The sequence below is a fragment of the Rhododendron vialii genome, chromosome 1a, assembly GCF_030253575.1.
Source record: "Rhododendron vialii isolate Sample 1 chromosome 1a, ASM3025357v1".
NCBI lineage: Eukaryota > Viridiplantae > Streptophyta > Magnoliopsida > Ericales > Ericaceae > Rhododendron > Rhododendron vialii.
In genome coordinates, this window is record NC_080557.1 from 1,504,343 (window position 1) to 1,522,681 (window position 18,339).

An 18,339-nucleotide genomic window follows, 5' to 3' on the forward strand; every position below is an offset into this window, starting at 1 on the left:
GTCGGCCGGCCAAGACAATCTGATTATAAATATACTTCTAGCTACTTTACAATCGCTTTCAATTACCGTTGAAGTTCTCAATCAGTACTCTGTTGCCCTGATAGATTTCAACGCGTCTTTATTTTCTTCCCTGGAAATGGCACAGCTGTAGACTGGTGGCCAGGCCGGCCCAAGTTCTCTCACAAATTTAATGGCCTAGTTGATGATGGGAGTGCTGCGGTTGATAGATTTTGTGGTCGGTTAAAGGGCGGCAAGAGAAATTATTACATAGTCCTGTTTTCGTGCATTACTCTCGATGAACCGAACCACAATAAGCTCAGTGATTACAATGAAATGAATTACTACTTGGTATCTTCGGAGTATCATGTGTTATTATTTACGTGCTATTCTCAGTGATTAGATTACCATGGCAGGTGGAACGTATGCTAGTTTCCATTATTTAAGAAGTACGAGCTATTTAAGTCTCGCCTACAAAATTTGTTGCTATAAGATTCATTCGGAGTGTCATAGGATACTTTGGCAGTAATAGATAATTGGATAATTTACTTTCTTTCTTTTCATTCACCGGTCAAGGGTGTCCGGGCTAATTTACGCACTTCGATTATTTTCTAATCCGGTCCGAACAAAGACAGATCATCCACACTAGGGTTAAGAGATTCATGAGGGATTGTCAGGTTTCAAACTCAAAACGTGTCTTGGATTACACGATCAAAAGTTCATCGTTGTTACTACTTGAGCTACCTCTTTTCGACGTGAAACAATAGGGGCGCAGAACGCGTCTCCTACGACTGGGTTGAACTACCACCTAATTTAACTGTGCTGCACCACTAGCTAGCTATATATGCACCAATCATCTATACTTTCTTGAACCAAACAATTTGATACTCCATTAAAAAAAAATGGTCCTTAGAACACCCGAAAACCTCTCCCTGTCGAGGGAGGTTGGAGTTCATTAATTGTTGATGACATTTTAGATAATAAGGAAAAACAAAGGGCGCGCGTCCCGTTCAGATGACAAGATAGGACGGAAAAAATTTGTGGCGGCAAATAATTATTCGTGGTCGCGAAGAATTATACTTGGCCACAGAAAATTATTTTGGCCGCGAATTTTTTCTGTGGCCGCAAAGAATTATTGATAGCCGCGAAGAATTACACTTGGCCGCAGAGAATTACTCATAGCTGCGGAGAATTACACTTAGCCAAAAGTAATTCAATACGGCCAAGTGTATTTCTTTGCGGCTAGGTGTAATTCTTTGCGGCCAAGAGTAATTCTCTGTGGCCAGGTGTAATTCTTTGCGACCATGAGTAATTTTTTGCGGCCAGGTGTAATTCTTTGCGACCATGAGTAATTTTTTGCGGCCATGAGTAAAGACAAAAAAAACTAAATTTCCCACAAATTTTGGCATGTCCAGTTATAAGAAAAATAGTGGAAATCGCCAAAATACTTTTCTCACAAGGACTCACTTTCCCCTAAAATGCATCCTGCAAAAAGATAGGAATTTATTTTCTGGGAAAGTTTCCTTCCTCCCAAAGCACTTCCCTCCTCCTGCCAATATCATTTTCCCCTTCACTCTCCTTTTCTCATTGGCGAGTTAGCATTCAATTTATCTTTTACAAGATAGTTTATTCCTTGAACATATATATATATATATATTTTTTAAGAAAGAGCAAGAAAAATATACTTTTTGAACGTAATTGGTTTATCATAGTTTTTTATACTCTAATTTTATTTGTATGCAGACTGAATAATTAATCATTCTTAGTTGGACAATACTTTCCTCAAATCGCCAATCGAAACCATTAAAAACACTTTTGAACAGGTTACATCGTGCAATACATTCCTGTAGTGCACCCCTACACCCACAAAGTCCCCGGACTTGTAAATTGATTTTTTTTTTCTTGGCCAATATTATATACCTCAGCGGGGGTTAGGAGTTAGTCTGTTAGTTCACAAAGAGTTTCAGAGGCTATCCATACTCTTAAACCTCAAACAGCCGTATTGATGCTCAAACCCTGGCCCCCGATTGGTGACTTTCTAAATTGATTGCAACTGGAATTTTAGCTGGAAATTAAATAGCAGAAATAAATACTTGAGGAGACGAAAGATATACTAGCATATAAGAGTTCTGTTTTATAGTCCTCTAAAGTCATAAAAAAGGAAAGAAGTTTTTAAGTCTTTCCAAAAGAATGGATGTAACCGTGTACACGTCCGCTTAATAAGTTTTCCTGAACACAAGTGACTGTCGAAAAAGAAAGAATTATAAGAAGATCGAAAGAAGCCTAGAGTTCCAACAACCAACTAGGAACATTAATAACCTGAGATTAGGATAGGTATATGTACTCGTTATTCTATTCTCACTTTCCACCTCCCTAACCTCATTTTAATTAATACCGAATAACCCAACACGTTTCCTACCCCCATTAATTGGGCATTCAAAGAACTCACGGATTTCATGATTTTCTTCCAAGAATATTGGCAATCCAATTGCATACAAATACTTCAATATTCTTTCTTGCTCAAGTTTTTATTTATTTATTATTATTATTATTACTCCCTCTGTCCCGTTTTGGTTGCCAATTTTTGTTATTTATTTCGTTCTTTCAACGCTTATATCTCCCAATCTACAATGTTTTTCATAATTTTGAAAACTTTGTATTATAGATCTAATCGAAAACTATCAAACAAGATCTATATTGCATATTTTTGGAGATTCATATTGAAATATATAGGCGTTGAAAGAATGACGCAAAAAAACGAAAATGAATAACCAAAATGAGACGAATGAAGTATTATTTATTTACTGTATACTTGGGTGCAAAATGCAAATAAAGAAGCTTCTGATAATCGCATCCAAATACTTTATTTTGTCTCAGCGGGACTTACTGTCAAGAAAATAGAGTCTCACGTTATTTGAGAGTGTAATGAGTGATGACTTAATAATATTTGGGACTTCTCCACTCATTGTCAATTAATTCTGAGATAGACATAAAGTTTCTACATGGTATTAGAGCGGGGCCCATTTCACATCACATTTTAAAAAAATTCACAATCCACACCACACGATGACAGACTAGCAAAAAGACGGCACGATAATAGGACTCAGAAAGTGGACACACGTGACAGACCTCAAACGCGGCTGCATGTGAGGGGGCTGTTAAGAAAATAAAGTGAAACGGATGATCACTTTATAACATTTGAGGCATTTTCACTCATTGTCAATTAATTTTGAGATGGATATAATAAATTTCATACTTACCGCCCCCAGATCGATTTTCCTCGGAAGCAATTTGTCCCTAGGACCACCTCGCTGTAGGTGATGTGGGCCTGGGTTTACATTACACCTGGCAAATCTCCAACTGTGAGGAGAGAGACAATTCATGATGCGGAGGCCCACAATGACCTTATTACTAATAAATCATTTGCGTCACATGGTTTTACATGAAACGTGCCAGGTCCAACTTTTCTGAACACAATTCTACAGTGGAGGCCCACAATAATATGTTAAAATCTTCCACAAAATTAAACTACAATTATTATACAACCACGAGTACACACACATAAACATTTTACACACACACTCATATCTTTTGGTGGATCACATTGGAGGTGTACTGTGTGTGGACTTCAATGTGAATATGAATAGATTTGGATAAATGTTGGTTGAAGTGATTGTGGTTGTAGAATGATTGCAAAAACTACAGGCATCGAGAAGATCAAAGAGGTTCTTCCAAGCTAGTCATATTTTTTCACTGTCTACCCGTCCTAACCCATCGTGTGTCAAGCCCATCTAGCATAAGCCCCGTTTTAAGTAAGCTGCCGAAAATATCCCCATCTCATCCGCAACCTTGGTGTGAATTCTGCAAGGGGGTATATTGGGGCCGAATTTACACCCCCAAAAATTCTTCAAAAGGGCAAAATAATAAAAGTATCTCTAGAAAAGGGATTGCATGGAATAGCGCATAAAAGATGGTCTGCACGAAACTCCAAACAAAAATTGGAACAAGCCAGGAATTTCCCGAAGATCAAAAGGTGCCAATGGGCTTGACAACTCCTGGTCCTCCCCATGTGGGAGGCCAGGGTTTGAGCCTCGTCATGGGCAAGCTATAGATAGCTTTTGAAACCCTTTGTGGAGTAACCTAGTAATACCCTGCTAATGTATACAATTTTGGGAAAAAAATTAGAATGATCAAAAGGCATTAATTTTTGGAAATTTTCCTTCAGTAAGTCTAAAGTTTCTTTCAATATTGAATATAAAATTACTTTATCACCGTATTATGTGTGAAATCTATATTATAAAACAGAGTGAAAAATACGTGGGTATACAAAAAAAATAACATCCATGGCTCTTCGATCATATTTCTGTTGGTTATGGCGCCCATGAGTTCATTCCTTTTTTAAATGATAAACAGAATATTCTCCTAACAGAAAAATGTTTCAAAATGGTAACTGTCGCTATGCATAGATTGCATTTGTCAGATATAATAGTCGTGTAGAGCGGGTAATTAATATATTTAAGTTGAGACTATATTGCATTAGGGCATACATTAGTATGTCATGTATGAAAAGACAATATTGTTAATGGGCGAACAAATGAGTAAAATCATTTATCAAAATAGAAAATAAGATAAAAGTCAAGGACACTATCCCAGAACGATTCTCATGTCTTTTGTTGACGAGTAATTATTCAATACTCTCGAAGTATATGAACAGTATACTCACTCCTCTCATATAACATGTGGGGCTCACATGAGGGACACATGTAGGACCCTCGTGTTACATGAGAGGAGGAAGTATATTATTCAAATACTCCAAGAGTATTGAATAATTTTCGTTTGTTGACATACCATTACTGGCGCAACAAAAACTGCAGAAATTGATCGTGAGTTTAATTAGTTTGTTTGCTCGTAACAATAATAACATTTTTCTACTCACCAAACCAGTTGTACAAATCAACGAGCTTGTAGCCCAGGGATTAACTCCTGGTCGACTGGGGTTCGAACCTCGGCAGGCAAGGACAGAGCCAGAGGTGGACTAGTAAAAGCTGTCGCCCCTCTACAATTTTAAAAAACCCAACTTTAACATTGAAAAAAATAAATTATCATCAATTTTTTTTTGATCATCTATGGTTTTAGAAATTATTACATAATTTTGAACTGAAAAAATATACTCTTATTTTCATGCATTACTCTCGATGAAACGAACCACAATAAGCTCAGCGATTACAATGAAACGAATTACTACTTGGTATCTTCGGAGTATCATGTGCTATTAATTACCGGCTACTCTCAGCGGCTAGATTACCATGGCAGGTGGAACGTATGCTAGTTTCCATTATTTAAGAAGTAACTATTTAGGTCTCGCCTACAAAATTTGTTGCTATATTATTCGTTCAGAGTGTCATGTAAACGTGTCATAGAATACTCTGGCAGTATTAGATAATTGGATAATTTACTTCCTTTCTTTTCATTCACTGGTCAAGGGTGTACGGATTAATTTACGCACTTCGATTATTTCCCAATCCGGTCCGAACAAATGCAGATCATCCACACCAAGGTTAAGAGATTCACTAGAGATTGTCTGGTTTCAAACTCAAAAAAACGTATCTTTATTTACACAATGAAAAGTTCATCGCTGTTGCTACTTGAGCTACCCCTTTTCAACGTCAAACAATAGGGGCAGAGAACGCGTCTCCTACGACTGGGTTGAACTACCACCTAATTTAACTGTGCCGCACCACTAGCTAGCTATATATGCACCAATCATCTATACTTTTTTCAACCAAACAATTTGATAATTCAAAAATATATGGTCCCAAGAACACCCGAAGATAATAAGGAAAAACAAAGGGCGCCCCGTTCAGATAACAGGTAAGGACGGAAAAAATTCGTGGCCGCGAAGAATTACTTGTGGTCGTGAAGAATTACACTTGGCTAAGGAGATTTACTCTTGGCCGTGAATTTTTTCCGTGGCCGCAAAGAATTACTCGTGGCTCGGAAGAATTACACTTGGTCACAGAGAATTACTCATGGCCGCGTAGAATTACAGATTGCCGCGAAGAATTACTCATGACCTCAAATAATTATAATTGGCCGCTTAGAATTACTCTTGGCCGCGAATTACTTGCGGCCAAGTCTAACTCTACGCGGTCATGAGTTATTCTCCGCGGCCAGGTGTAATTATTAGCGGCTAAGAGTAATTCTATTCGGCCAAGTGTAAAATCTTTGCGGCCTCGAATAATTCTTCGCATCCACAAGTAATTATTTGCGGCCATGAGTAATTCTTTGCGACCATGAGTAAAGATAGGAAAACTAAATTTCCCACAAATTTTGGCATGTCCAGTTATCAGAAAAATAGTGAAAATTGCAAAAATACTTTTCTCCCAAGGACTCACTTTCCCCTAAAATGCATGCTGCAAAAAGGATGGAATTTATTTTTCTGGAAAGTTTCCTCCATCCCAAAGCACTTCCCTCCTCCCGGCAATAGCATTTTCCCCTTCACTCTCCTTATCTAAGTAGAGAGTTAGCATTCGATTTATCTTTTCCAAGATAGTTTGTTCCTTGAACGTTTTCTTTTTTTAAGAAAGAGCAAGAAATATATACTTTTTGAACGTAATTGGTTTATCATAGTTTTTTATAGTCTAATTTATTTGTATGTGGACCGAATAATTAACCATTCTTAGTTGGAGGATACTTTCCTCAAATCACCAATCGAAGCCATTAAAAACACTTTTGAATGGGTTGCATCGCACAATACATTCTTGCAGTGCATCCCTACACCCACAGACTCCCCGGACTTGTAAATTGAATTTTTTCTTGGCCAATATTATATACCTCAGGGGGGTTAGGAGTTAATAGGCTAGTCCACAGGGCGTTTCAGAGGCTATCCATATTCTTAAATCCCAAATAGCTACATCGAGGCCCTAGCCACCCCTCCCCATGGAGATGCCAACTGAGCTAGAACCTATTGGTGACTTGTAAATTGATTGCAACTGGAATTTTAGCTGGAAATTAAATACTTCAGTAGACATAAATACTTTAGGAGATGTTTTACTCCTCTAAACTTATTATAAAAAAGAAAAAAAGTTTGTGTCTTTCACAAAAGAATAGATGTAACCCTGTACACGTCCTAGCTAGTTTTCCAATTAATTTAGCTGACACTTTGTATGACTCCATTAGTTCCATAAATTCATCACGAAAGATAAAACAGCACATTAAAGATATAAAACAGTATATTTCATAACTTTCCTAATTTTATCGCGTTAATTTTAAAGATCTGAATTAATTCTCTAAATTGATGTGAAGAATTAGAAATTTATTCACGAGAGTACTTCATTCCGGAAAATAGTACTGATTTTTCGCAATTAACTGAAATTATAAAATGAATGGGATATCCACTAAATTAGACCTAGACCTAGGCAATAGACAATACATCCAACATAAATAAACCAAGGATCAGACTACCACATTTAGAGCGTGTGTGTGTGTTGAGAGAGGGAGAGATTCATGAACACAAGGAGAGAAGAGTAGCGCCCGCCCCAAACGTTAGTCCGGTTGGTTTATGAGTTTGCTCTTGTACAGTTGATCATGTTTCGATTACCAGGATCAGCCTGAAAGAAAGTAACTTTTAATGAATTTCATAGTCCTAACGTGGATAACCCATTTTGGACCGGACCCAAAAAAAAAAAAGTTAATGTGAGCTTAAGTTTTCCAGAACACATGTGACCGTCGAAAAAGAAGAATTAAGAAGATCGAAAGAAGCCTAGAACATTAATAATCCGAGATTAGGATAGGTACACGTACTCGTTATTCTATTCTCCCTTTCCACCTCCCTAACCTCGTTTTAATTAATACCGAACAACCCAACACGTTTTCTACCCAGGCCACATTGGGCATTCAAAGAACTCACAGATTTACGCTTTGTTCGGCTAACCTTTTAGTTTTAGTTTAGTTTTCAATTATTATCCTATTTTTTTCTCCAATCATTACTTCATTTCTCTAATTATTACTTTCTCATCTCTCTCTATCTCTCTCCAGTCATTACTATTATCTTCAATCATTACTCTATTTCTCTCTCCACCTACCACTAAAACTAAACTAAACTAAACTCTCATCCAAACAAAACCGAAATGATTTTCTTCCAAGAATATTGGCAGTCCAATTGCATACAAATACTTCAATATTCTTTCATGCTCAAGGTTTTTTTTTTATTTTATTTTATTGTTATTATTACACCCTCCGTCCCATTTTGGTTGTCATTCTTTCAACGCTTATATCTCCCAATCTACAATGTCTCTCATAATTTTGAAAACTTTGTATTATAGATCTAATCGAGAACTATCAAATAAGATCCATATTGCATATTTTTGGAGATTAATATTGGAAGATATAAGCGTTGTAAGAATCACACAAAAAACGAAAATGGACAACCAAAATGGAACGGAGGGAGTATTATTTATTTACTATACTTGGGTGCAAAATGCAAATAAAGAGGCTTCTGATAATCGCATCCAAATACTTTATTTTGTCTCAGCGGGACTTACTGTCAAGAAAATAAAGTCCCACATTATCTGGGAGTGTAATGAGTGATGACTTAATAACATTTGGGATCTTTCCACTCATTGTCAATTAAATCTGAGATGGACATAAAGTTTTTACATGGTATTAGAGCGGGTCCCATTTCACCCCACATTTTAAAAAAATTCACAATCCACACCTCACGATAACAGACTAGCAAAAAAACTGCACGATGATAGGGACCCAAAAAGTGGTCATACATGACAGATCTCAAATGTGCCTGCACGTGAAGGGGATGTTAAGAAAATAAAGTTGAATGGGTGATCACTTTATAACATTTAGAGCTTTTTCACTCATTGTCAATTGATTTTGAGATGAATATAAAGTTTCCATACGTACCGCCCCCAGATCGATTTTCCTCGACAGCGATTTGTCTTTGGGACCACCTCACCTCACGCAAAGGCGTGGAAAAAGGCTCGGGAGGGGTTGCAGAGATTAATCCGGTTCATCAAGACACGCTGCATTACCAAAAACAAAACGTGATTTGTGCTGTATGTAATGTGGGCCTGGGTTTAATGATACCTGGCAAATCTCCAACTGCGAGCAGACAGACAATTCTAGATGCGGAGGCCCACAATGACCTTATTACTAATACGTTGCGTCACCAGTGTGCGGGCTTGTGTTTACATGAGACGAGCCAGGTCCAACTTTTCTGAAGACAATTCTACAGTTGAGGCCCACAATAAGTGTTCAGTTGGGAGGATCGGTAGGGCCAGTAATAATAGGTTAAAATCTTCCACAAAATTAAACTACAATTATTATACAACTACAAATACACACAAATATTTTACACACACACTCATATCTTTTGGTGGGTCACACTGGAGGTGTACTGTGTGTGGACTTCAATGTGAATATGAGTAGATTTGGGTAAATGTTGGTTGAAGTGTTTGTGGTTGTATAATGATTGCAAAAACTATAGGCACCGAGAAGATCAGAGGGGTTCTTCCAAGTTGGTTCTATTTTGTCACTGTCTACCCATCCAAACCCATCGTGTGTCAAGCCCATCCCACATAAGCCCTGTTTAAAGTAAACTGCTGAAAATACCCTTGTCTCATTGACGCAGAGAAATTTATGAGAAACTAGTTAGTGTACGAGTCCAAAAGAGATAAACAACTCGTCACAACGAACAAATCTTGCGCACAAGAAAGAAAGAAAGAATCTCTACAATATTATTGATAAAAAGCTTTAAAAGTTGAATAATTGAATAGGTTACAGCCCTTTTTATAAGACCCTAACTCTAGAAATTCTACTGTAAAAGAAATCTTAAATCATGCCAAAACAAACGGCATTAAAGAAAAGATATTTTCTAATTAATTAAAAAAAATCCTAATTCTTGTAAACTAAGAATCCTAATAAAGTTAGAAATCAAAATCAAACTGAATACGGAAAGTTAATAATTCTAACCAAAACGAAAATATTCCTAATCAAAATCTTATTCTAAAACAATAAAAATAAAATACAAAAACTATCCATTTTTGTCCTACATCACTCATCCGCAACCTTGGTGTGAATTTTGCAAAAGGGTATACTGGGGCTGAATTCACAAACCCAAGAATTCTGCAAAAGAGCAAAATAATAAAAGTATCTCTAGAAAAGGGGTTGCATGAGATAGCGCGATAAAAGAGGGTCCGCACGGAACCCCAAACAAAAAATGGAACAAACCGGGAATTTCCCGAAGATTAAAAGGTGCCAATGGGCTTGACATCTCTTGGTCCTCCCCATGTGGGAGGCCAGGGTTTGAGCCTCGTCGTGGGCAAGCTATGAATAGCTTTTGAAACCTTTTGTGGACTAACCTACTAATACTCCGCTAACTCCTGCTAACGTATACAATTTTGGGGAAAAAATTAGAATGATCAAAAGATATTAATTTTCAGAAATTCTGCTTTTCAATAAGTCTAAAGTTTCTTTCAATATTGAATATAAAATTACATTATCACTGTATTATGTGTGGAATCTATATTATAAAACAGAGTGAAAAATATGTGAGCATACAAAAAAATAACATTCATGGCTCTTCGATCATATTTCTGTTGGTTATGGCGCCCATGAGTTCATTCCTTTTTTAAATGATAAACAGACCTAATAGAAAAATGTATCAAAATGGTAACTGTCGCTATGCATAGATTGCATTTGTTGGGTATAGTAGTCGTATAGATCGGGTAATTAATATATTTAAGTTGAGACTATATTACGTTAGGGCATACATTATTATGTCATGTATGAAAAGACAATATTATTAATGGGCGAACAAATGAGTGCAATTATAAAAAGAAACAAGTGCGTAAATCATTTATCAAAATAGAAAATAAGATAAAAGTCAAGGACACTACCCGAGAACGACTCTCATGTCTTTTGTTGACGAGTAATTATTCAATACTCTCGAAATATATGAACAATATACCCTCTCCTTTTATATAACATGTGGGGCCACATGGGGGGACATATGTGAGACACACATATTATGTAAGAGGAGGGAGTATACTGTTCAAATACTCCGGGAGTATTGAATAATTTTCGTTTGTTGACATATCATTTTTGGCGCAACAAAAACTGCAGAAATTGATCGTGAGTGTAATTAGTTTGCTTGCCCGTAACAATAATAACATTTTTCTACTCACCAAAACTAGTTGCACAAACCAACGGGCTTGTAGCCCAGTGATTATCTCCTGGTCGACCAGGGTTCGACCCTCGGTAGGCAAGAACAGAACCAGAGGGAACTAGTAGGGGCTGTCCCCCCCTACAATTTTAAAAAACCCAACTTTAACATTGAAAAAAATAAATTATCATCAATTTTTTTTGGGGAAAATGACGGCCAAGAACGTGTTTCGATAATTAATACTCACCAAAGACATTTTCAGTATTAACAAATGCTCTTAGCATGTCCTTGATGGGTATTAATTATCAAAACACGTCCTGAACCGTCATTTTCCCTTTTTTGTTTTTGGATTGTCTATGGTTTTAGAACTATGTATGAAAAATTTCTGGACCCCATATAAACTAATCCCCTAACTTTCCGGCTAATCCCTCACCGATGTATACTAATATTGGACAAAAAAAAAAAAAAACAATTGTACAAAACTGGCACAGCATCATCACATGGTAGGATCCCATCTCCCAGCCTAACATTGATCACACGAGTATACTATATGATAAGCATCTGAGTCATGGATCCATGCATGTAGCTTCCAACATGGATGTTGTTTTCGCGGCCGGGGGCTGATCTTTGTCTGATCTGATCTAATCATCATCAAGACAATGGAGCTTTCCCGCTTCAGGCGCAAACCCCACAGTTTCCACTCACGATGGAGAACGACTTTTTGACAAATTTCATGACCACGTACATTAAAGTTTCGGAAATTTTAGGACTACACCAACTTGCACATCCATATACACACCCACACACACAAGTGTGTGGGCCCCACACACACTGCACTACACACTGCAGTGTGTGTGGGTGTGTATATGGGTGTGCAAGTTTCCCCCCTCCCCTGACACCACGCCCCTCGTGGACCCCACAGCCGATTCTTAAATTACCCCCGCCAACCTCACAATTTCTTCCTTTATTTAATTGTTTTTATTTTATTTATTTAATTTCTTTCTTTATTTATTGAATTATAAAATTCAGTTTTATTAAAAAAATTAAGTGTTTCAAATTTCAATCCGTTTTTTAATTTCTTTCTTTATTTATTGAATTATAAAATTCAGTTTTTTAAAAAAAATTAAGTGTTCCAAATTTCAATCCGTTTGAACCGGTGAAAATTTTTAATTTTCTGATCATTTTATTCTAAATGGTCATACTCGTTGATTAGCTCTAAGAAATATTTGATTCTACGATTTTCTTAGGGCTAATCAACGAGAGTCCTAAATTTAAAATTTAATTATGACCATTTAAGATAAAATGATCAAAAAACTAAAATCTTTCCACCGGTTCAAATGGATTGAAATTTGGAACACTTAATTTTTTAACCATATTTTTTAATATTTAGACAGTTTATATATTAAAAAATATGGTTAAAAAAATTAAGTGTTCCAAATTTCAATCCGTTTGAACTGGTGGAAAAATTTTAATTTTCTGATCATTTTATCCTAAATGCTCATAACTTAATTTTGACTCTATGGCTCTCGTTGATTAGCACTAAGATATATTTAATTCTACAAACTTTCTTAGGGCTAATCAACGAGAGCCCTAGAGTTAAAATTTAATTATGACCATTTAAGATAAAATGATCAAAAAACTAAAATCTTTCAACTAGTTCAAACGGATTGAAATTTGGAACACTTAATTTTTTAACCATATTTTTTAATTATTTAGACCATTTATATATTAAAAAATATGATTAAAAAATAAAGTGTTCCAAATTTCAATCCGTTTGAACCGATGAAAAGATTTTAGTTTTTTGATCATTTTATCCTAAATGGTCATAGTTAAATTTTAATTCTAGGGCTCTCGTTGATTAACCATAAAAGATATTTGATTCTACGACTTTCTTAGGGATAATCAACAAGAGTTCTAGAGTTAAAATTTAATTATGACAATTTAGAATAAAATCATTAGAAAACTAAAACCTTTCCACCAGTTCAAACGGATTAAAATTTGGAACACTTAATTTTTTAACCATATTTTTTAATATATAAATGGTCTAAATAATTAAAAAATATGGTTAAAAAATTAAGTGTTCTAAATTTCAATCCGTTTGAACCGGTCGAAAGATTTTAGTTTTCTGATCGTTTTATTCTAAATGACCATAATTAAATTTTAACTTTAGGGCTCTTGTTAATTAGCCGTAAAAGATATTTGATTCTACGACTTTCTTAGGACTAATCAACGAGAGTCTTAGAGTTAAAATTTAATTATGACTATTTAGGATAAAATGATCAAAAAACTAAAATCTTTCTACCAGTTCAAACGGATTGAAATTTAGAATACTTAATTTTTTAATGAAAAAAGAAACAAATAAAGCAAAGAATTAGAAATTAGAAAAAAAAGTTAAAAAGAAACGGAAAAAAAAAAGGATTAAAAGGGGGGTGTTGTGGAGGTTAAAACAGGAAAGAAGTGGGGGGGGGGGGGGGGGGGGGGGGGTGGTGTTGTTGTGGAGGTTAAAACAAGAAAGAAAGGGAGGGGGGGGGGGGGGGGGGGGGGGGGAAGCACCTCTCAGAAAAGCAAATGCAGAGAGGTTTTGATGCAGATGCCATATATCAGAGATGTTTTTGGCTAAATGAAAGTGCGTCTAGCATGATTCAAATCTTTATTGTTATAGATAGATAAATCGAGTAAAGATTCACCTTTCATGAACTGGTATATGAGAAAAAACTTTTTTTTTTTTTTTACAACTTTCATTACAGAGATTTTATTTCAATTTTTAAGTCCACAAAAGTCCATATTATAGTTCATCTTTCTAATTTTTTAGTTTTGTTTCCTGGTAGGAGGGTTGGGGCGGCAGGGTTGGGGCTGCCGCCTCACCCCTCCATCTCCGGCCGTCCACTCCCTGCTATGACGGGTTATTGGGCCGCTTGGTGAGATCCTCCGGAGAATAAGCCTCTGGAATCGGAGCAACGGTTTGTCCGGTAACATGATTACGGTTGAGGTTCTGTTTCCTCCTCTCTCTCCAGATCTGTCTCTCCCTGAGTTTGGTGCTCCGGGTCGATGACGCCAATCATCCGCGTGCAGTCTGCCTATGTGCTCTCTTTTCCAATCTTCCTCACCGTGCAAGTTTTATCGGAGTTATCAGGCCGACCCGGCCTTGTCGTTTGGGTGTCGCTTGTTCAAGCCCTGGAATTGTTGTTTTTGTGAGATGGAGATAGCTGTTAGTGATGCTGGATGATAGGGTGTAGTTGTTATGGTGATCTGTGATCTCGATAACCGGATTTAGGAGTGTAGATCTGTTTCTGTAGGTTTTGGTTTGTTTTTCTCTGCTGCATTTATATTTTTGGTTTCCTACCCTGATGGGGCTGTTTCCTCCCCTTCGGGGGTTTCCATTGGTTTAGTTGTACGTTTTTTCTTCGGCGAATGTTGTGCCCATAAGGTTTATGTTTGGGAATGAGGTGCTTTCTTGTTGGCATCTCCCTTGTGGTTCGATTCGTCCGTTGTGTTGTGGGGATCTTACTCTTCTTGATGTACTGTTTCTCCTATCAATAGAACCACTTGACATTTTGCCAAAAAAAAAGATAAAAGTCTTGGCTCCATACCGGCCTACGGGGTGACAATTTCTCATTGGTTAGTACTCCCTCGCACTTGATAGATCGATGACTACACGAGCTAGCTAACGTACAATGCCTAATCAAAGTATGTACTGTCACTACAAAAAAATCGGGATCTAATAACGGTCAAAAACGTTACTAAAAAACACAAAAACCATTGCTAAAAGCAATACCAACGGTTCACCAACCGTTGCGAGATATCCGTTGGTGTAGATGTACAGCAACGGTTTTGACGAGCGTTGGTACAGATTTATTTTAGTAACGGTTTCTTTAACAACGGTTCTAAAGGCAAGTTTTTTTTTTTTTTTTTTAAATCTAGGGTAACTTTTTAGGGATTAGTTAAATATCCATCCTATTTTTTCATATTATGTAAGAATCCATCCTCCCCTTTTTTCATGCTTATAATTTCATCCTTGCAATATGTAAATTACCTCTATTACCATTTATTCTATTTTATTATATTGATTCTATTTTATATATTGATATATAGATATTAAACATATAAGAGAGAGAGAGAGAGAGAGAGAGAGAGAGAGAGAGAGAGAGACTGGGGGGAAAACTGCCCTGTTTCAAGAAATCCTCTACCGTGTGCACACTGTCCTGAGTCCTTATCATTCTCGCTGAATCCCCCTTTTTACCGATCACCAATGCATATTTACGCTTACTACATTGAGTCCCATTACCATACTTTGCTGAACCATTTCTCCCCTCATTTTCAATCTTTTCTCTCGACATTCCAGCATCGCCATTGTCTACGTTCCCAGAAACCATATTGGTATCATGAACATTTTGTTGCCGTGAAACCACCTGATGAATTGGAAATCAAACATGTCACTGCAGGTTACCGTTATGATTAAAGTACCAAGATTCAATGACTACAAGATTGCAAACATGATCATTTTCAAAAAACTAGGATTGAACAAGCGTCGAATCTAACATCCAATAAAAGGGATTTTGCCAAGTACATTTTATAAAACACATACTTGATCAGATTCAAGCTCATTGAGTGCTATTTCCCTAAACGCATTTACCAAATCCATCGTCCTCCACTTAATTATACCCAGTGATTCTTCGGTATTGATGGGCTTCACCAGATTGGTGTGCTCGCATAGCCAGTACTGCAAATTTTAGAAGAAACATTGTAAATGCATCATATTTCTTCACAACTTCAAAAAGTAGTTTAAAATAGCTAACTACTTACCAGAAGAACCACGACACACCTTGACACCCTCCTTGGGTCGTCATGATGCTGTCTTATTGACGTCATTAGTTCATCCAGAATCGCCCCAGACCAATCATAGTTTCGTAACCGTTCCAAGTCCTCAACACGTTCCAAATATATCCATTTCACAGTTGTCCCGTCGGGGAAAAAAAGATTATGTAATAGGTAGGCACACAGTAGCCGTACCAGTGTACTGTTTCACAAGTTCCTTTAGTGATGAACTCGATAAACGTTCTGCTTCGATAAAACCTCTTCTCACCATTTCAACTCCTTCTCTAGATCCATACTTGAAACTGACCTTTTCAGAACCCCCTGTTATGCCAAATATACTAAATATGTCATCCCGTGTTATCTTAATAGTATTGCCTCCCAATGTAAACCCACCAGTGTCAGGATCATATGCGTTGATGATCTTGATAATCATTTTGTCGCTTTTTCGACAATGCGCGGATGTCAACTTGTTCTCAATAATGGACTTGAAAATTTTTCAGAATGGAGTTTTCTTCATGATTTTCTTGTGATCCTCACTTAAATTCAGCTCCTCAATTAATGTCTTTATGCCATTTAGGCTTGCACGCTACGCTGTCTCACGTATTTCCCCCACATTTACCCCTCGCTCTTTCCTCGAACGAGGATGTTTGCCCTTAATTCCTTGCGTTACACTCCCAGATCTTGTGCGTTTCGGCGCGGACTCTTCCACAACCAGTCGAGGATGTTTTGCCTTAATCCCTCGTGCTACACTCCCAAATCTTGTGCGAACTTTCGAGGACCCTTCCACATCATGATTTGCTTGTGATCTTATACCTTTTAACTTTGAGGGTGGCGTATCGGCAACTACCGCATCATTTAAATCCACTTCTTTTTGTTTCAACCTATCTCCCCCTTCCACATTAGTAGGCTTAACTCCTGAAATAATGTTGGACATTCCATTAGGTCATTAAAAGGGAGGCAAATATGGAGAGTGTTCATGAAGCTTTCATGATCACACAAGACTGGATAATGTATGAAACATGAAATTTTTACACTCAAAACTTGTATTGGCCAAACTTAAGTCATGCAACATCAATTATTTCGATAAAAAAAAAGGTTTTGACTATATATTTTTTGCAATAATTGATTACTTTGTCCAACCAGACATGATACGCTGACCTTGCTAAAAGTGTGCATGATAAAGTGACCCATGTTTAAGGAAACTCTAATAAATAATTATTGGCTAGTTTCAAGTAGACGGGTCTTGGCTACTAGCATCACTTGATAATGAATTCAAGTTGTCAAATTTACTTCACGGTTGACCATTGTTACATAATAACTTGACCCCATATTAGCATGCCTTACTCATTCACCAAGTTGGCCAACCAAACGACAGAAATGCATATATCAAACATTTTGATGGTTAAATTACCATGGTATTACATGGTTAAATTACCATAACGATTACAATGTTACATTACCATGCCTAGTATAACTTCGAGCCGATTTAAAAAAAACATGACATAAACAATTTTATGAATTTAACATGATCAGTTGACCACATATTTGCATTTTTTCCCATTTGTCAAAAAAGTTTGAGCTCCAAATTCGAATGGATGGATTCCGGATGGATATTGTCGATTAATATGATAAGTTTACCACATATTTGTTTGACTTCTTCAATGATCAATTTGGCAAACCGGACAACACATGGTCATATTTCACATTGCTATTGTTTCTTAAAACATGGGTAAATTACCATCAAAATCGGAAATAACGTAACATAATCAAACCGTTACATGGTTAAATTACCACGACGATACACGGTAACATTACTATGCCGATTACAACAATACATTACTGTTAACATTGAAATCATGGAATGTAACACGCACACTAAAGGATAAAGAAGATATCATAGTAGGTTATTTTTGGGTATATCGGCTTCAATCTTACTGAACCCAGCCAATTACCCAACTGATTGATGCCTTATCGTGACAAACGGCAACAAATTTAGCACAATGGCCGTAAACCAATCAGTTATATAAGTGTAACTTCGCTCCAACTAGGAAAACCAAACAAAACAACCGAAGAACAAAAGGGGGTTTAAGGGATATACTTACTTAATCTGACCATGTCGGATTCGTCACCTTCTTCTCCGCCAGATTCTTCAACCGCGTACGACTTGATTGATTTTTTCCGTCGCGAAGTTTTCAGGTAAAAACCCCATTCGGAAAGGACGGGGGAGTGCATTCGCCGTTGGGCGCCGACGGTATTCAGAAAAATGGAGGACGTACGGGATTTGGTTCTTCTACTGGTTTGGGTTTATACAGAGAAGGGTTTTCCAAAAAATTTCAGCCCCAAATTCGAAT

The 18,339-nt window shown here is 36.9% G+C and overlaps 1 protein-coding gene across 1 annotated transcript; it reads right to left on the bottom strand.

Annotated features, from left to right (window-relative positions):
* Positions 1-10,117: 10,117 nt before the first annotated feature.
* Positions 10,118-16,421, bottom strand: LOC131317292 (uncharacterized). Its single transcript, XM_058346854.1, has 5 exons — positions 16,285-16,421; positions 15,977-16,190; positions 15,759-15,893; positions 15,336-15,582; positions 10,118-10,134 (listed from the first exon to the last, which is right to left on the bottom strand). Exons 1-5 carry the CDS (start codon positions 16,419-16,421, stop codon positions 10,118-10,120), a joined length of 750 nt encoding a protein of 249 aa, XP_058202837.1.
* Positions 16,422-18,339: the final 1,918 nt, after the last annotated feature.